The sequence below is a fragment of the Dipodomys spectabilis genome, unplaced genomic scaffold (assembly GCF_019054845.1).
Source record: "Dipodomys spectabilis isolate Male_0828 unplaced genomic scaffold, ASM1905484v1 ptg000045l, whole genome shotgun sequence".
Taxonomy (NCBI): domain Eukaryota; kingdom Metazoa; phylum Chordata; class Mammalia; order Rodentia; family Heteromyidae; genus Dipodomys; species Dipodomys spectabilis.
In genome coordinates, this window is record NW_024870722.1 from 1,334,949 (window position 1) to 1,355,860 (window position 20,912).

The 20,912-nt window shown below is 40.0% G+C and overlaps 1 protein-coding gene across 2 annotated transcripts in view; it reads left to right on the forward strand.

Annotated features, from left to right (window-relative positions):
- Hivep1 (HIVEP zinc finger 1) overlaps positions 1-20,912 on the forward strand; it is a 121,562-nt gene that overhangs the window by 89,032 nt on the left and 11,618 nt on the right. For both annotated transcript variants that reach the window (XM_042678537.1, XM_042678538.1), the window contains 4 exons: positions 4,761-10,729; positions 13,126-13,259; positions 13,959-14,134; positions 19,308-19,409. In XM_042678537.1, coding sequence (XP_042534471.1) covers positions 4,761-10,729; positions 13,126-13,259; positions 13,959-14,134; positions 19,308-19,409 — 6,381 coding nt within the window. The remainder of the gene's footprint in view (positions 1-4,760; positions 10,730-13,125; positions 13,260-13,958; positions 14,135-19,307; positions 19,410-20,912) is intronic.

Consider the following 20,912-nt stretch of genomic DNA (forward strand, 5'->3'; position numbering starts at 1 on the left):
ATATATGCATAGCAAGGCTCCGCTAATGTTTTCTGTGCATGTCTCTTGCACTTTTTCTGCATATCTTGTTCATGATCTTTTTGTTATCTTTCAGTAGTTAAAGGATTCCAATTCAGCATGTCAGTTTATGAGTACAATGCTTCTTGATTAATGTCACCCCTTTTATCAGTCTGCCTTTTGGGCCCTTACACTCTTTCACCTTCCTCCTTCCCCTTGTCTGAAATGACTTTGACCACTGGACCTCACCTCACGGCACTGTGGCTCAGAGATAATGATGTCTTTGTCACCCCTGTCACCACCACACCCAGTGACCTCTTGTTTTCATCCTGAGCATCTAGATGCAGTATTTAACACTAGTGGCCACACCTTCGTCTTTAAAATTCTCCAAACAGTGAATTCATGGACACTCACTGTGACAGGTTTTATCAGATCTTTTCAGTTATTTCTTTGTTCCCATGTCTGTCTCACCCTTAAGTGTAGTTACCGAGACTTCTTATGTCAGAACTCTTTTCTCTCCTTAGTTTATATATTCTCTTTATATAGTTTTACAAAACAATTCTCATTGGGTCTTTACCAAGTCCCAGACTCTCTAGGAAAGAAAAGAATACTCATGTATACTTCATGTTTTAGATCACCATGTAATCTTGGTAACTATTTTAAAGGTTCTATAATGGTATGTTAAGTGGCGATTCCATAATTAGCTTGACCATTTTTCTGTTCGAGTTCTTGTCTTGGAATTCCAGCTACAGTTTACAATTCTATACATGTTGATAGAGTTTGAAGTTTGGTGGGATGGTAAGGGAAGGGACATTTTTCCCTGTTCGATTAGTTCAGAACTGCCCCATGAAGAGAAGAAGACTCAGCAGAATCAGTGGCAGAGCTTTCACACTTTCTTGTTTTGAACCAGCTAAGCAGCCCACTGCCACTACCCAAGTTCTAGGAAGCTTGTTAACTGTGGTACAAATGGCTGGAAAAGCCTCCGAAATGTTCCCCTCCCCTCCCTCTACCACATCCATTGGTTCCCTGACCCAACCAGCTCTTATAGAGGAGAGGTGGTTCTTGTGTCCCTAAGGCCCAGAAATAGACTAAGGGTTTTCATGCTCTTATGTGTCTATGTAAGTATGAAGAATAGAGTGACCATTTATCAAAGCAGGCTTTTAAACACACCATGAACCTGTAGTTCTCCATACCTACTACCTACTGAGGAAAGTCTCTTCCTGTCTTAGGTAGCAGCTCAGGTTTTCTTCTGAGAAACTTGCTTATGGCATTAATTCTCTAGAAGTTATCCTGAGAATCAGCTGCTTGTTTTATTCTAAATTCTTGTGCTACTCTTCTCTAAAAAAACGTAAGAGCCCAAGGCAGAGCATCTGGGTACATGAATTCCTGTTTTCCCTACCTGAATATATCCAACAGTGTGCTATCTGTGGTCTGCTCTAGTCCTGAGCCCTTTCTCCTCCCTAACAGAGGGTGACCCTGGCTGTTCATGAAGCCCAGTGAGTCTGTGATTGTTATGGGAACAACACTGATGTATTTGGTCCCTGACGGGGTGTGATTTCTGTCTGCTAACTACCTGGTTTTCAGCCATTTCTAGTAGCATATTGGTGAATTAGAGAACATAATTTGCAGCTATTAGCTGACTCCTGCTTTAAATACTTTCCATTCTTCCTATTCTGAAGGTGCATTCTCCCCATCTAAGATGAGAAGGTTCTATTTCATCCCAAATGTGCACGAAGAACATACAAAGTCAGTAGGGGTAAAACAAAGAAATAAGGAAACACTATGTCTGAAATGATAGGGTGGTAAGTAGAAAACAGGTTTTTCTTTTAATAAGTTTTTTATTGGAAAATACCATACAGAGGGGGTTACAATTACATGAGCAAGGTAATGAGTACATTTCTTATCAAGCATTGTTGCCTACTCCTTTGTTTTGTTTTGGTTTTTGGGGCGAGGGTCCAGTCGTGAGGCCTGAACTCTGGGCCTGGGCACTGTCCCTCTGCTCTTCAGCTCAAGGCTAGCGCTGTACCACTTGAGCCACAGCGCCACTTCCGGCTTTCTTCTCAGGCATGCAAGGCAAGCGCTCTACCACTGAGCCACCTTCCCAGCCCCGAAAACAGAGTCTTGGTAGTATGGTCTTATCCCTTAGCAAGGAGAGTGAACCATGATAAGGTGAGAAGAACCAACATATTCCTAGGACTCAAAAACAGCTCGAGAAAGTTCTCAGTTGAGTACTACTGTCATTCTTCCTGATCCCAGGAAGAAGAGCCTTGAGAGTGTGAAAGATAGAACAAGACCAATATCAGGAAGATACTATCTCAGAAACAAAAGTGTTTTCAAGCACAGAACTTAATGCTATAACAAATTTACTTTTTAAATAAAAAGCTCAGACTTAGAGACAATAAAATGAGATAAAATAGGAAATGGGAAATTAAGGGCATAAGAATGAGAACAAAACAACCCCAGTCCAAAAAAATAAATTTAAAATTATAAAGACACAGTGACCTAAAAATTTAATTACTGGCATAGGGAAAGTCATTAGAAATTATAAGAAAACAAAGGAAAGACAAAATAAATACACACACAGGGGGAAAAGGCAGAAAGAAACCGGTGAAAGTATCTTAAATCAACTTATGACTCATCCAAGAAGCACATAATTGATTTTCTTAAGGAAAAAAAAAACCTATGCTAAAGAAAAAAATATATTGAAAACATAGAAGAAAAGTTTTCTCAAGCTAAGTTGCTAGAAGGAAATAGCATAGGCAGCATTTTGAAAGAGAAGAATAGTACTTCTTACAAGGAAATATGGAACTAGAGTAAGTTTAGTAATTCTGTTATTTCCCTTCAACTTTCACTTTTTTTTTTTTTTTTCCTTGGGAAAAGGTCTTGACTTGAAATCTTTCTGACACAGCCTCCCAAGTACCAGGGTTACTGGTATGTGCCCCTACACCTATGTTTTATTTTAAGTACAAAGCTAAGTTATATTCTTTTTGTTTAAAGCATTTAAAATATTACTAGCTGTTCCACACATAGGATATGTTTTGACTTTTCTTTGGAGTATAAGGCACAGTTTTGAAATCTGAAAATCTTGATCTAAAAATAAAAGGTTTTCAAAAAGTATGTGAATCAATAAAAGTCATCCCCCCAGCCAGAACTCTGATCTGACAGGTTCCACCTGGCATTGACCCACCCATGACCCAACGTACTCCTGTAGGTATCAGTGTAGCACCTCCACAAGCGGCCCCTCCAGTTAGTTTCTCATCTTTGAAGTTACTTCACAGAGTAGTGTTTTTCACTTTAGGACTACCCATCTCCCAGCTTTTGGGAAGTAAGTGGGGAGATTATTCATTTTCAGTAGTAATACTCATTTTTCATCTTTTTTTTCCCTGGTAGCATTAATGAGAGGCATAAAGCACATCATTGACTTCATTATGCACATCCTAAGGAGAAAAAGCCACTGGGGAAATGTTATTTCACAAAACAGTAGACTGAAGAAAAAAAGATTTGCTCAACATTATTTTTAAAGACTTAACAGTACTGATCCCTGTTCCTGTTGTTTTCAGCTGAAGTATGTTGATCCTGAAATTCCCCCCTTCCCTCCCTACACATGTACATACACATATACATGCATACATCTTTCTATATTCTTGATTCTGAGTAATTTTAGCTACCTTGGAAGAGTATATTTTCTTAATTAAACTAATATATGAGAGCATATAAGTGGATTTTACTTCAGGATTTGAATAATTTTATGCATTTCTTCATCCTTGATAAATGCAAAATAGTCTTAATAGTACAGACACTTTGACCTACTAGGAATTTTAAATAGGTACAACAGCTATTTGAAAATAATGGAGGATTAAAGTATTTGATCTTTCTATAAATAAGTAATAGATGGTTGCATACATTTTGTTTATATGTCCAAGGAGTCAACAAATGAAAATTAAACGATAACAATTAATTATTGCTCAAAAGATAATATTGACCAAGGTTGTGGTTAGCTGATGCCCACAATTCAATTAAATGCTCATTTATTTCCAACACAGGAATGACATTAATGCCAAAGGAACCAAGCCAGCGTCTATTTTTATTCAGTATGAAGGTGGTATTTTATGTTGCTTGTAACTAAGAGACATTTCAGCCTTATGATTTAAAAAAAAAAAAAAAAAACGCTCTTTGTAAGGCACCACAAAGAGTCAATTATTGGAATTTTGTAATTCTCTGTCCCTTGATATACTTGCTGTGATACAGTACTTCCTGATTCTCCCAACCAAAGTATCATGAGTATTCCAGGACTGTTCACTCTAAAACTTACTCCAAATGAAGTCCCTTTTTCTCGAAAGAATATCAGCATTATATATTTAAACTCAGTGAAGAGTTTGTTTTAAAGATTCTTAATGTTCTAGACAACAGCTCAGCAGGAAAAGGTTAAATCTCTTTCTTTGTTGTCCAGCCTTTGGCAGGGAAGGGAGGGGCGGAGGATGGGCGGGTGTTCAGTTGTGCAAGGTCTGGGTCCATGACCTGCCTACTTCTAGAATGGAACGTGGTGTTCTAGAAAGATCTCCATGTGATTGTTTGGATAGATTTTGATTGTGTGCCTTCAAAATTGCTGTAATTTAGACTGTAGTTTTATTAAAAATAGACTTTACTAAGACTGCCATATTTAACTGTGGTAGAATCCTCATGACAGTTTTCTTAATTTGTTCTTTTAAAGAATTGTTTTGTATATAATTTTATCAATGAGTTTCTTTTTCTTTTTCCAACAGAAATTCTAGAGGCTGGTGTTAAAGGAGCTTCAGAATCCCTTAAAGGTGTGAAACGGAAAAAGCTTGTCACTGAGAATCACCTGAAGAAAATACCAAAATCCCCCCTAAGAAATCCTCTTCAGGCCAAACATAAACAGAACACAGAGGACTCTTCTTTCACTGTTCCTCAGAGTGCTTCAGAGTCTCACAGGAGGCATGGCTATATTCCTGCAAAAACTGGGAAGCAATTTGCCAAACAGAATGGAGAGACACCTGGGATAGCTGCCGAGGCCTCAAAATCGGAAGACTCTATCTCCCCCAAAAAGCCCTTGTTCCTGCAGCACCCTTCAGAGCTGCGGAGATGGAGGTCAGAAGGCTCCGACCCCGCTGGGCTCAGTGTCCTTCATGACAACCAGGACTCGCCTGGCAAACCCAGGACTGACAACAGTGAATGTATCCCTCCTCATGGAAGTACCGCGCCCCCCTCCCCCCCCTTGTATACAAATACCGCCTTTGATGTCTTACTGAAAGCAATGGAGCCAGAACTGAGTACCTTGTCACAAAAGGGCTCATCTTGTGCAATTAAGACAGAAAAACTGAGACCAAATAAAACTGTACGATCCCCTCCTAAGTTAAAAAACACGTCTGTGGATGCCCCAACTCAGCCTACGGAAGACTCGGTGGCAGAATCACAGAGATCACCTTGTACCTCATCCACTGTACATGGGGCTGCTGCCCGGAAGAATGAGCAAGCATCGGTTCAGCCCGTCTCTCACTCATATAACCCATACGGACACTTGGTTTCCAAACCTAACCAACACAGTCAGCAGCTTCCATGTCAAGCAGGCTTCACAGCATCGCTGGCAAATCTGCAAACTCAAGACATCACCAGACTTGAACAGGTTTATGATACAGCAGTCACATCCACCACAGGTCTCACTTCACCTTCCAACAGAACTCAGGTTACTCTTCCAAACCAGCAAGTGGATTCTGCTTTACCTTTGTCCATAAGTCCAGCCAATCCCACCCAGTCTCCCCCCATGCCAATAAATAATTCAACTCACGTTGCCTCTGTAGTCAATCAAAGCGTAGAACAAATGTGCAATCTTCTTCTGAGAGATCAGAAGCCAAAAAAACAAGGAAAATATATCTGTGAGTATTGCAATAGAGCTTGTGCAAAGCCTAGTGTGCTTTTAAAGCACATCCGCTCCCACACTGGAGAGCGGCCCTACCCTTGTGTCACTTGTGGATTCTCATTTAAGACTAAAAGTAATCTGTACAAGCACAAAAAATCCCACGCACATACTATCAAACTGGGTCTTGTGTTACAACCAGATGCTGGTGGTTTGTTCTTATCCCAAGAATCTCCCAAAGCACTTAGCGTGCACTCAGACGTAGAAGACAGTGGGGAGAGTGATGAGGAGGGCCCTGCCGATGGGAGACTGAATGACCCTGGCACCATGGAGCTACAGCCTGGGCAAATAATGAAGAAGACATCAAATTCTGAAGCTCTCCCCAAACCGGGTTCCATTTCAGGCAATCCAGATCATGTGGCAGGTGACTTTTTGCCACAGGACAGACCTTCAGAATCACAAGGCCTGACAGAGTTACCAAAAGTTGTGGTGCATCCTGTCAGCATGTCCCCATTAAGAACTGACAGTCCCAAGGTGATCAATCCCAAGTCTGAACTTCCTAATGCTCAAAGACAGAAGGACCTGGTCCAGGTCACAAGTGTATTGACACACCCAGCCAGTGTGTCCTCCCTAGAGACTGAGGAGAAGTCTCATCAGAAAGGTGACCCGAGTCTACCAGAAGGGAAACAAGATTGCCATGGAGGGACTGTCCATGCCCAGCTACAAAGGCAGCAGGCAACTGATTACTCCCAAGAGCAGCAAGGAAAACTCCTAAGTCCTCGGAGTTTAGGAAGTACAGATTCTGGCTACTTTTCACGATCAGAAAGTGCTGATCAAGCAGTGAGTCCACCAACTCCTTTTGCCAGAACTTTCTTACCCACAGAACCAGACTCAACTAAGAATAACGGACCCCCTGCCCCTCGAATCAGTGCACCAGCACCCCCTGCCTTGCCATTGGGGGAGAAGCCATTGCTCTTAGCAGGCCAGATGCCCCCACCCTTGGCGACAAAAACCCTGGAGGAGAGGATCTCAAAGCTTATCTCTGACAATGAAGCCTTGGTAGATGATAAACAACTGGACAGTGTAAAGCCACGGAGAACCTCTCTGTCCAGACGAGGAAGCATCGATTCCCCCAAATCATACATATTTAAAGATTCGTTCCAGTTTGACCTGAAACCAATGGGGCGGAGGACAAGTTCAAGCTCTGATATACCAAAGTCCCCATTCACCCCCACTGAGAAGTCCAAACAAGTGTTCCTCCTGTCGGTCCCTTCCCTCGACTGCCTGCCTATCACAAGAAGTAACTCCATGCCTACCACAGGATATTCAGCAGTCCCTGCAAATATAATTCCTCCCCCTCACCCGCTAAGAGGAAGCCAGTCATTTGATGACAAAATTGGCACTTTGTATGATGATGTCTTCGTATCAGGACCCAACACATCAGTGCCCCCAAGTGGTCATCCCCGGCCGCTGGTCAGGCAGGCAGCAGTGGAAGACTCTTCAGCCAATGAGAATCATGTTGTTGGCCCTGGACAGTCCTTGGATGAGGGCTGTCAAGGCTGCCCCACCGCCAGCGAGCCCGCAGCAGCCCGGAGCAAGGCTGTGGCCCCCGGCTCTCAGCTGGAAAAAAAGAAATCCCATCAGGGGCGAGGGACCATGTTTGAGTGTGAAACCTGTAGAAACAGGTACAGGAAACTGGAGAATTTCGAAAACCATAAGAAATTTTACTGTTCAGAATTACATGGGCCCAAAACCAAGGTAACCGCGAGAGAGCCCGAGCAGAGCCCTGTGCCTGGCGGGCCACAGCCCCAGGTTCTGCACTACAGAGTTGCTGGCTCGACGGGCGTGTGGGAGCAGACACCCCAGATAAGGAAAAGGAGGAAAATGAAAAGCGCTGGGGATGATGAGGAGCTTCAGCCCAATGAGAGCGGACCGTCTCCAAAGAGCTCTGAAGCCCTCCAGCCTCAGAATGCCCTGGGTCTCACCCCAGGCCTGTCAAAACACGGGCCTGCCATGACCGGAGAGCAACTCAGGAGCACACAGCTGAACACCTCCCAGGTTCAGCTCACCACCCAGGCCCTTGAGCAGGCTCTAGACCCAAAGCTGTCCACCATCATGGAGCAGCCAATGACGTCAGCTGCCGTGGACAAGGTGGAGGTGAAGAGACAAGGGACCGGCATCTCCGTCATCCAGCACACCAACTCCCTGAGCAGACCCAACTCCTTTGACAAGCTGGAACCATTGGAAACTGGCTCCATGGTTCCTTTCCAAGAGCTGAGTAGAGCTGGGAAACCTGGCTCTCTGAAAGTGAGGGGGATCCCCCCAGAGGAAGCTCATCCTTCTCGAGACACGTCACATCCTCACCAGCCTGCTTCATCAGACACACTCAGGGGAGAGCTGCAGGAAAGCTCCAGAAAGACTGCAAGTGAGCGACACGTGTTGGGACAGCCCTCGAGACTTGTCCGGCAACATAATATCCAAGTTCCAGAAATTCTGGTCACCGAGGAGCCAGATCGGGACCTGGACACTCAGTGTCATGATGAAGAAAAATCTGAGAAGTTCAGTTGGCCTCAGCGCAGTGAAACTTTGTCCAAGTTGCCAACAGAGAAACTGCCACCCAAGAAGAAGAGGCTCCGTCTGGCCGAGATAGAGCATTCCTCCACCGAGTCAAGTTTCGACTCTACTCTCTCCCGGAGTCTAAGCAGGGAGAGCAGCTTATCACACGCTTCAAGTTTCTCAGCCTCCTTAGACTTAGAAGACGTTTCTAAAACGGAGGCCACCCCCAAAATCGATTTTCCAAATAAAGCAGAGTTTCTTTTGATTCCACCTGGCTCAAATACACTGAATGTCCCTGGAAGTCACCGGGAGATGAGGCGGGCTGCATCAGAACAGATCAATTATATGCCGACGCTGATGGAGGTCTCTGATTTCAGAAGTAAGTCATTCGACTGTGGGAGTGTGACCCTAGCCCCTTCAACACTGCTTGTGGAGTCCCAGCCTTCCACTTCCCCTTCTGTGGCTGGGGTCCCTGGACATGTGCCTCTCTTAGAAAGAAGGCGGGGCCCGCTGATCCGGCAGATATCTTTAAACATTGCACCAGAGGGTCAGCTTTCTCCTGTCAACCTACCATCCTTCCAAAACCTTGCCCTTCCCAATGTGACTGGGGTGCCCTGTCAAGGTCTGCCCCTCCCTAACACTTCTTCGGCTGAGTTCCCCACTAATACTCTGCACTCCCAGATTCAGGCTGAGGATCTGCCGGCACACACATTGAATTCTAACTCGACTGCCATCTTTCCAGTTCAGCAGCTTTTTAGTATCAATGTGCTAAATCAGACCCATGTACCCCTTAGCCAGCAACACACACAGTTACCTCCACCAGTGTTTGCAAAAGAGGACAAAACGGACGTGTATCCCACCATACACGTGTCTTCTACCAGCAAGGACTGCTTTGCTCCCAAGTACCAACTTCAGTGTCAGGCTTTCACTTCAGGCCAGGCTTCTTGTTCTAATCCTACACATCCTTTGCCTAGTCAAGTTCTTCCAGATGCAGATGGAGCAGATCAGGGCACAACTTCAGTTGCATTACCAGCCAAGCTGGTAGATCCCATGTCTAAGGGAAGCTCGTTGCTATCCCTGGAGCTTGGGCCGCTGGGCAATCAGGTGCAGAAGGCACCATCATCCTTCATGCTGCCTGTACATCTGCAGAGTCACATCCCTACATACTGCTTTGCCACCCTTACATCTCTGCCACAAATCCTGGTGACGCAAGATCTGTCCAACACATCCGTTTGCCAGACGAACCAAAGTATCGTGCCAATCAGTGAAGAACTGAATTCCATGCCAAAATCACAAAAGGATCACCAAAACGCTTTGCCAAACCCAGAGAAAGACCTTGTTTGCAAAAATGTTTTCTCAGAAATTGGCCAACAGTCTTCTCTCTCAGAATCCTTGCCTCTAACTCAGAAAATGTCTGTTGGTAGACTTTCTCCCCAACCAGAATCTTCAGCCTCAAGCAAAAGGATGCTTTCTCCAGCAAACAGTTTAGACATTGCTATGGAAAAGCACCAGAAGCGGGCTAAAGATGAAAATGGAGCTGTTTGTGCCACAGATGTTATTTCCCCAGAGCCACTGAGTTCAAGAGTAAGTGAGGGCAATAAACCGAAGAAACCAGTGTTGGTGCGACAGCTTTGCACTACAGAGCCCTTTGAAGGAATGATATCAGAACAGGATGGGTTCTCTCAGTCTGAAACTAGTACCGAATCTGCTAATTTGGCAGAGGTTTTTCCAGCTGATAAATTGTCATCAGGACATGCCAAGATTGTAATCAGAGAATCCACCAATGAATTGCAAGAATTTGAAAACATCAAATCATCCACATCATTAAGTCTTCCAGATCAGAATCCTGTCCCTCCAGAAAACACCCACCACGTTTCTCCTTTGAAATCTGTCGATAGTAATCAAGAAAGGGCACCTTCAGGGGTTATAAATCAAGGGGACAAGGTGAGCATTTTAGGGCAAAATAAACTACCTGTCACCACTCTTCCATTGCCCAGCACAGGGGACACCCAGCAGCTGCCTCTCCCTAGCCTGAAGACTGCCACCAGCTTCACATGGTGTTATCTGCTAAGACAGAAGGCACTGCCTTTGCCCCAGAAGGACCAGAAAACTTCAGCCTATACTGACTGGACAGTAAGCTCCAATAACCCAAACCCACTTGGTTTGCCCACAAAAGTTGCTCTTTCTCTCCTTCATTCGAAACAGAAGACTGGCAAATCACTATATTGTCAGGCAATAACCACCCATCCCAAATCAGATTTATTGGTCTATTCAAGCAAGTGGAAAAGCAACTTAAATAAGGTACTTGAAATATAATGTGTTTTAAAATATTGTATGTGCAAATTAACTTAAATGTGTCTTGTTACCTTTAAACATTTTGCTTTAGAAGTATTTCAGTCTGAATGACAAATCATACTCTGTGTGTATAATTTATTAGGAAGGCAGGGGGTGTATTTACTCCCAAGAGTGAGTTATATAATAAGAATCGGAATTCCTTGCTGGGATTCACTCCCTCTGGACATATTTTAGAAATGTTACCTTCCTGTGAGCACTGTTTGCTTGTTTTTGTCTACTGTCTATGGTCTCTATTTAATGATACTATGATCCTTCTCCTAAGATGTTACATGAGAGAAGATTGTGGTTCTGCTGTGTCCTTGTTAGTGCAGGGAAATAGAGGTATGGAGAAGAGGTGGTCTTATTTTCATAGCTACAGTCAGAGAGCCAGTCACACTGGCCTGTGCCTACTGAGTGCTCTTGTCTTGGCCATGCTCATCCTAGCTTTTCTAGAGGATCTCTGCAAAACATTAGAACTACAGAGAAGAGTCACAAAAGGACTCATGACTTGATAAGTTGATCTGGTCAAGATTTATAGTATAGTTTAAGGTCATAAAAAGATAATTTTAATTTATAGAATTCACCTTACTATAATTATTGGCTTTATAAAATGGGAAAAACCAGTTAAGTGATTAAAAATAGAGGTATTGTGTTGGACTCTGGACGTCTAGAAGTACAGAGTAAATCTTGGGCCTCTGTAGGTCTAAGAAAATCTCTAACATTACTGGTAGACAGAGACATTTGTGGGTCCAGGAAGATAACTGTATAGCCATTATGGGGCTGGAACTCAGGGCCAGGGCACTGTCCCTAAGCTTTTCAGCTCAAGGCAAGTGCCCTACCACTTTGAGCCACAGCTCCACTTCTGGTTTTCTGGTGGTTAATTGGAAATAGAAATCTCACAGACTTTCCTGCCTTGGGCTGGCTTCAAACTGTGATCCACAGATCACAGCCTCCTGAGTAGCTAGGATTACAGGTGTGCCACCAATAATTTTTGGAGGGGTTGGGAGGTTGTGGGGCCTGAACTCTGGCCCTGGGTGCTGTCCCTCAGCTTTTCAGATCAAGGCTCTACCACTTGAGCCACAGTGCCACTTCTGGCATTTTCTTCTTATGTGGTGCTGAGAAATCAAACCCAGGGCCTCATGCATCCAAGGCAAGCACTCTACCACTGAGCCACCTTCCCGCCTATTTTTTGTAATTGAATAGACGACTAAATGACAGGAACATAGAAGAATCTTGAGTCATATAAAATACTACCAAGAGTCTGCAATGGCCTGATGGTTTTGTAAGCTTAAAACAGTATGACACTTTAAGTTGAAAGTGTAGATGAAACTCCAAACATATATATGTTGAAGGAAATCACTCAGACATTTGGGAGATTTATGTTTGATGTACTCTGACTCTAAATCTCCTCAATCAGAATCTTAGATGAAGTCTAATCATGACAATGTAAGCAAAGATTTATGTATATTCCTGTTGCACCATGAAAATGGTTCTTTTAGGCTGGGTATGGAACTCAAGTACAGCTTGTGTTTGAGTTCAACAGGTATGAGATCCTGAGTTCAATAACCAGAGCGCACACATACACATATACATGTGTGCTGTCGTTAAATACCAAGTATCTTGGAAGAGATGTATGGAAATACATGACTAGATTTGGGTCTCAAGAGTTTCAGGGAGAGAGGTCAAATGAATGCTCACTGGAGAAAGGAGTCTGTCAGCCAGTAGCTACGGAGTTGACTCTTATTCACAACAGAACATGAGCACATTTATGCTTCAAAAAATTGAAAAGAATGGCCAGATGTTCTAAGTAAAAGGAGAAGGAGAAACAAGGTATCAGCAACATAGGATACCATGGAGTAGCCAACCACATCAAGACTAAGAATATGATCATGACTTTGACATTTAACTCAATGATTATTTTGGCATAAAGGAGCTGTATTTCATAGCAGGAAACTGAGTTAAATATCAAGGATGACTTGATGTTGGAAGAAGATAAGGAATGAAATCAGGGAAAAATATGTGCATGATTATACCAAAAGAGATGATGAGTTCTTTTCCATCTTCAGCTCATATTCTCTTATGAAAAATATTTGAATTGTAGCAAAGGTAATTATGCATAAGAAAGAGTAAGTCCATTAAGCAAAGTTTGCGGCCTCCCAACCAGGACTTTTATTTGATATGTCAGGGACAATAGTGGGTAGGAAGAGATCAAGAAAAGGAAGTTTGAATCTGTTATTGCTTCGGGATTCATTTCATTAAATTAACTGTCTTCTCTGCAGTCTGCCATATTTTAATTTCCAATAAAACATTAGCATATTTGTGTTTTCAGTTTTATTAAATTAGTTCTTCTTTTTCCTTTTCAGAGAGCATTAGGTAATCAAAAGTCCACAATAGTTGAATTCAGCAATAAAGATGCCTCTGAAATTAACAATGAGCAAGATAAAGAAAATTCCTTAATCAAAAGTGAACCAAGAAGAATTAAAATATTTGATGGAGGGCAAGTACAAATTTTATTCTTAAATGTACATTTAAACTTACCTTTTAAATGTACATTTGCTTTCCTGGGAATGAAGACTTGTCAGTGCCAATTTTATGTAATGGTTGTAAAGTCTATCAGCTTACTAACAGAAATCTGTAAGGCAAAATACTTGTTATTAATTGATTATATAAGTAATTCCATTTTGATGGGAAAAAATTGTACCTAGGAAAGTCTGAAAGATAGCTAAAAACTAAGTTTTCAGAGTGAGCCCCTGGGTTTCCTGTTGATTTATGATAAGGAATAGCTTGGGGAAAAAAATCTGTTCTACAAGAGATGCATTTATTGCCTATATGCTATCCTTTTGCATTTAGTTCTGAGAAAAACAGTTTGTGAAAGCAAATTACAGTTATGGTGAAGCTCGGAAATACTTAAATACTTAACAGCTGTAGTGAATAAACTTAATAATGAAGAAAACTTTTAAACTAGTGTCTTAGAACAAAAGAAGAAAGTTTTAAATTAAACATCCTATTGAATAAGTTTAATTGGAATGTTAGAACATTAAGTGCTGATATGGAAAAGTGGTTTATTCTATTCTCTGTGTGTAAAGTTTTTGTAGATTGGGTATAAAAGTTGTATGTCATTGCTTTCAGTTGAATTTTATTATTTTCTCAAAGATATACTATCCAATATTCTTACTCATTTTTATCTTTAAATTAGTTATAAATCAAATGAAGAATATGTGTATGTTCGAGGCAGGGGAAGAGGAAAGTACATTTGTGAAGAATGTGGAATACGTTGTAAGAAGCCTAGCATGTTAAAAAAACATATCCGAACTCACACAGATGTTCGCCCCTACCACTGCACTTACTGTAACTTCTCCTTTAAGACAAAAGGTATGATATATACACAGGGCTGTGTGTTTCCTTGGGGAGATTTTACATATTCACTGGCCCAGAATGGAATAAATCCCATCCTGTCATTGTTCTGTTTTTATTTCTTTTTGTGATTCTAGACCTTTGGGAGAAAGAGGTTAATTATACATTATTAGAATATATAATACATGTAACATTTTAAAAGGAGCAGTTATGCCCTTTCTTGCTATTTTACTTCCCCAAATATAGTTGTATAACATGATGACTAAAATGTTTTCAAAAATATTTACTTTGTGGTTGAAAAAGAGAAGTTTTCATGACTCCTGCATAATTTATTTGGGTTTTAAAAGATTAAAGCGAGATTAAAAATAATAATTACAGTAAACTTTTATAATCATCACATGTTTTACCTATTTTTATCTATTTTTTTTACCCATTTCTGTTTTAATCATGCATTTTTTCTACCCAGAGAGTTAAATTTCAGCTTTAGAAAACTAATAACCCTTCTACTACTTAATGTTTAAAAGAGGTCTCTGAACTAGTCATTAAAAATACATTTAGCATCCTTTCTGTGTTCTTTCTGTTTTTATTGAAATCATAAACCTTTATTATAAATTCTATCCTGCACAAGTTTCTCACCATACATAATGAATGTTACTGTATAGTGCTTACCTCCTCCATTAGACTCTCTGTTCATGAATCACACTATATAGCAGTTTAAAATTTCTAAAGATTTGAATTTTGTATACTATGTCTAGGTTTCTCTTTAACAAAGCAGTATAATCATAGAAATGCCTGACTGGAAATGTCTATAAAAAAGAATCATATTTTTTAAATTTTATTTTATTGTAAAGATGCTGAACAAAAGAGTTACAGTTATATGAGTAAGGCAATGAGTACATTACTTGTCGGTCATTGTTACCCCTTCCCTTGTTTTTGTCCCACTTTCCCTCCACCCCCCCCCCCCACCTCCCATACTCCTCTCCACCCTCCCACCCCTGAAGTTCGTTTCTGATAATATTGTCTTGTGGGTATCGTTGTTGCAATGGGTGATCCTGTGTCCTTGTTTCAGCGTTTTGTTATTCCCCTTCCCCTCCCCAGGTTAGACAATTGTATATACAAGATGCAGAGCACCAAAATCAAGTACACTGACAACAGGGGATATACCATAGGGGGAAGAACATACAAAGGAAACAAAAAAAAATCACATAGGACATTTAAAATAGCATCAACAAAGACAGACTTCTTGTGTCCAGATCTTGGGGTTCATTTCATTTAGTATCTTCTTATATGGTCATATATATGTAACTTTTGAGCTTTTCAGCTCATCTGATAAGATTATCCTATACGTATACTAATTATTGCAAATAAAGGAAACCATGGGACCTAAATTTCTTTGGGACTATCTTACTTGACTTAATATGATTTTTTTTCCAAGTATTTCCATTTCCTAACAAATGGGGTGGTGCCATTCGTTCTGATGGAAGCAAAGAATTCCATTGTATATATTTACTATATTTTCTTGATCCACTCATCTACTGAGGGGCATTTAAGTTGGTTCCATATCTTAGCTATGGTGAATAATGCTATGAAGAATAATAATTTTTATAAAAACTATTTTTATTCTGAGTTACCATTTGCTTTTTTCTTTTGTTTTCTTCAGTTTTTTTTTTTATTTGACTTGCTCTTTAGCAAAATTTGCCACATTTTTGGCTATATGTTAACATTGAAGAAAGTTGTAATGAAAGAACTAAATATCTTCAAACTTCCTCTCTTCAAATGTCAGTGATATCTTTTTTTTTTTTTTGTCGGTAGTGGGGCCTGAACTCTGGGCCTGGGCTCTGTCCCTCAGTTCTTCAGCTCAAGGCTAGTGCTCTATCAGTTGAGCCTCAGCGCCAGTTCCAGCTTTTTCTGCTTATGTGGTGCTGAGGAATTGAACCCAGGGCCTCATGCATGCAAGGCAACCACTCTACCACTGAGCCACCTTTCCAGCCCAAATGTCAGTGATATCTGAGAAAAAAAATTATAGGAAGTGCTCTTCAGATAGCTTTGAATATTTCTGAAAAGTTTTAAGAAGTCAGAGGAGTTGGAAGAACAGTCACTTGGTAATTCTTTGATATTGATGTAGCATCACCTTGGAGACAGACTTCCCTATTTACTTCCCTAGTTTTCAGGGCAGCCTCTGGCAGTAACTAAAACCCAGTTTATTGATGGGTTTTCATCCTGTGATTTAAGAAGCATGTGTTAATTTCCACTATCAGACCAGGAGCATGTTTAAGGGGTTAACATTAATAATCAAAGATTACCTAGTACAGAATGATACTGCCAAACACAAGATAATCGAGGTACAATATTAAAGGAGTATTTTTCACTGGAAGGCAGAAACGGAAATGGCATTTTAGAAATCCTATACATAAAACAAGGGCAAGCAAGAAAGCAACAAGTGGGAAACCAAGTGAAAATTCAGAGGTGTTTTGTTTTGTTCTGGCAGGGAAAGATACTTAGTCCCCCGGTATTGACTTGAGCGCAATAAAGAATGTCATGCAGAATTTTAGAAGAATGTTTAAGCCACGGGCAGTACAGAAAGGGGCATTGTTAGTGGTTTTCATGACCTGTATTTCTTTAGTATGCTGGAGCAATGAACTCCAACAACTTTTCTGTTTTGTCCGATCAACCATTTGGAATTAGATGGTAAATATTTATTTCAGTAAGGCTATCTAGTTAGAGACTGGTCAATAAAATATCTTAAATTCATTATTGCCCTTTTCTCAGCATACTTCCTTTCTGAACTCTTCCTTTTGTCAGTCTACAAAAAGCAGATTCCAGAGTGCCTTTTAAAGGTAGTCAAAAATATGATTTTTTTTGTTTACTTAGGTGAAAGATGTTGCCCAACTCTCATCCTATTGTCTATCTAGTCTATTTCTTATTAATGTGTTGTAGTTAACAAGGAATATAGCAGTGCCACCGCATACTACATAAATACGTGTGCAAAGATAACATGATGCTATCAAAACAGTAATTTCTACCATGGAAAGTTGATGTTTCTGATGGCGATTCTTAGGGATCTTTAATCATTTGTGTTATTTATTTCACTAATACAATTTCAAAATGCTTTTACTTTTATGATATTGCTTTAAAGATTATAAGAGAAAAAATATGCAATGAACTTTCATCTTTGCAGAATATAGTCATATATACATAAAGTATGACTATATATGACTGCATATATATGACTACATATATATTACAGAAATTCAGAAAGAAGTACCCCATGCTTTCTGAGTGACTTAGATATTTTAATATATCTGGAAATTTATCTATTAACATATTAATACAGAAGTCTATAACATTGGAAGGGGATATTTATACTTTAAAATTATTTTCATAGTAAAATGTAAATTTTATTTTTACTTTTTAGGAAATTGATGAATATGAGCTCAAGTTATGAGCGAGGTTATGTATTAGAAACTTACATTCGTAAATTTTTTAAATTACAATTACACATTAACTTCTTAAAAATGGAAAATCTGTTACGGCTGTCTACAAAACAAAATCATTCTGAAAGAATATTAGTAGACCTTATAATTTGTTTTGTAATATTATTACACTGAAAGCATTTTGACTTACAAGTGGGAATCTCAGGTACATTAGAGTGCTGAACCCTTTTTACTACTTTGTAATATGAAGACTTTGAAGATCATACAGAGAAGAGATTATAATTAACATCTGTATACCTATCATCCTTGGTAACTTGACATTTGGCCAATCAGCTTTATATCTTGCCCTAAGAAAGTAAGATATAGTGTACATGCCAGTCATTGACAGTAAGCCAGGTGATACCCCCCAAATAACAGAAGTCAGAGTTTTGAGGGTGTTAGACATTCATGCAACTTTTTAACTTGAGATTAAACATTTAGCTTTGAGATCCTATGGGCTGCAAAATCATACAATCTAGAATTAATAATAGAAGTATGGCCACTTTTATAGTCTTGGTGTGTTTTTCAAGAAATGGCATCTTCATAACTGGGCTACTCTAAGCCCCAAATTTTTACCAATGACTCAGACAGTTTTAGGTCTTTTAAAGGCTCTTCTCCTATACTAATTTGTCTCTTGTATCAAATTCAGTATTTAGACTAAGGTAGACTATGCCCTTGTTGGCAGTGTGTTTGTGTGTGATCTATATACTCAAGGAGCTTGATATGCCTGGGGGAATCTGAGCTCTCCCTTCCACTCATGGTCAGTTGGTGCCAGTGTGCTCCTGGGCGTGCCCAGGGTGCACACAGAGATCCATATTAACATCTCCGCAGATACTACTAGGAGACGTCTAGTCTATATGTGAAGTGAAATGAATTTGGGAAATCCTTTTTCCTGTTCCACACACACAGAAGTACTGTTCATAATAGTTTGTCATAGTTGAGCTCAAAGTGTAAAATAAGACACCAGAAATAAAGAGAAATGTACAGCTACCATGATAAGCACATGCTTAGAAAGTTTAAAGTCTGTAAGGAAATCAAGGGCCAGTTTATGCCTACATACCTAGGATGGTTTTGGTTTTTTTTGTTAGTTGATGTTTTTGAGACACAGTCTATATATACTCAGTATTCTCTTGTTCATTGACTTTAGGCCAGGGGAAAAATAAACTGCCTGCTTAATAACAAAACCCTATACCAATGTGTGCAAAACAAGCAAATAAACAAAAACAAAAGTTATCTGAAACCAGCAAAACTGTTAAGGCACCAGGATAAAGCAACTGAATACCCACTGTAAGGTATTTCTACAGTGCATGGCCCATAAGACTCCTTGGGAAATAAATCTTGCTGAAGATTAGCTTCCAGTTAAAACTAAAAACTGCAAGGAAATTAATCACTCTAAGAGAAAGCCAACAGACAACTAGAGGAAGATTCGCACCTCACGAACTCGATCACAGTATAATCCGAACAGACTACACTTTCCATGTGTGTATACATAAGAAATAAGGAATGGTGAAAACAAGCCATATGCAGAATTAGACACTGTCAAATTTGTAAAAGGTTAAATTTGTAAAAGGTCACTATTTCTAACAAATAGCAAAGTTATTACAACTGATTCTTACCAGTATTTTTTTAAAATCCAAACGTTTGTCTTTGGAGTTGTTTAAATTTTCCATTGTTGACAAAATGTTACCTAAGCTTAATGGACATTCTTTTACCTTAAGGAAATCTGACAAAACACATGAAGTCCAAGGCACATAGCAAGAAATGTGTGGATTTAGGTGTCTCGGTGGCTTTAATAGATGAACAGGACACAGAAGAATCAGGTAAGGCTTTGTACCAGATTTTTCGTAAATGCTATTTGCAATATCCTGGGTTTTTGCATCCACGCACTCTATCCCCACTGGTACTGCTTAATTCCTGTTTCCATTACTCCTCATTTATATGGGTGACAAACTCTCCCCTTCAGTTTTCCCATCTCAGTTTTTTTTCTTCCCTCATTTTATCTGTCCACACTGATGTTAATCTTTCTGACACACGTGTCTCATCACCCTGCACTTCTGACTAAAGTTTTTCATCGGTTCCCATTGCCTCCAAATAAATAATCAGAATCCTTTATAACTTGCTGCCTACCTGCTTCTTCATGCTTTCCATCTCTCTCTCTAGCCCACACTTATGCTTGAATTTCCTGGTATGTGACATCGATCTCATTCTCCACAGCCTCTCCCTCACAGCCTCTCTTTTACCTGTCCTTGTTCTTCATGTGTGTCTTCCCCGTCTGACCTGGTCACAATCCCTCCACCCCCTCTCTGAAGCCTCCTCTGATTTTCCCTTGAGGGAAGCATTTTCCCTCATTAAGACTCCGTAGTGCTTTCATGTGTCTTCTCTGAAAGACTTCAAACCCTATTTTAGTACATGGCCTCAAACCTCAAATGTCCAATGAGACATGTGGAATATGATGTGCTTGCCTCTCAGAAACAATTATTACTTTGGAAAAGTTAACTGGCTGAATTTTCTCTTTTTTTTGTAAACAATGTTAACAAATGTAAGTATTTATCTCTGATCAATGTGGAGGCGAAATAAATTTGGTCATCTGATCTAACTAATCAGAAAGTTGAAATATCCTTTAACCCCAAGAACAATCAGCAGAAGAGAAAAAATCTTTATAAGAGAAAAAAAGTATCCTACTGATTTTTATTAAAAGACTCTAGATACTTCTTGCTACCTTTTTACTTAATTTGTATTAGCTTGCTATGCAGAAGATATCCAAAAGAAAGCGATAAGGACACCATTGAAAACACAGGTTGAAGTGTCAACTTGTTTTGTCCCACAGCCTCTAGTAACACAGTAAATGAATCCACCTGAATTGATTTCTCAGCGTGGAAGAGAAGTGACTCCTAAGTTAGATAGTGAGAGCAATTCAGATGTAAGAAGCTAGAGAAAGTATATAAGACTTTTAGCACTGACCAGAACAGGTTACAATATGAAACTGGTGTCTGAAAAATGTGAAACTGTAAAAAATGGTGCTATAACAATCTGTATTTAATGTCACTGAGTCTTAGGAACATTGACTAGCATGTGTAGAATCCTCAATACTGTTAAGGTAAAGTAGTACTTCATCCTAAATTTGCAGAGAAGCAAATACACTTTGAACTAACTAGCATGCAGTGTTTTGATTGACAGTTGACTGACTGACTTAAATATATGTCCACTCAGGTTTGTATTTTTGGTAATACTCGAAAATCAGTGCAAGATGATCTGGGGTTATAAGTCAAAGTTGATAGCCTGGCTCCAGATTAAGATCAGACATTCTGGTAAAACAAGGTTCT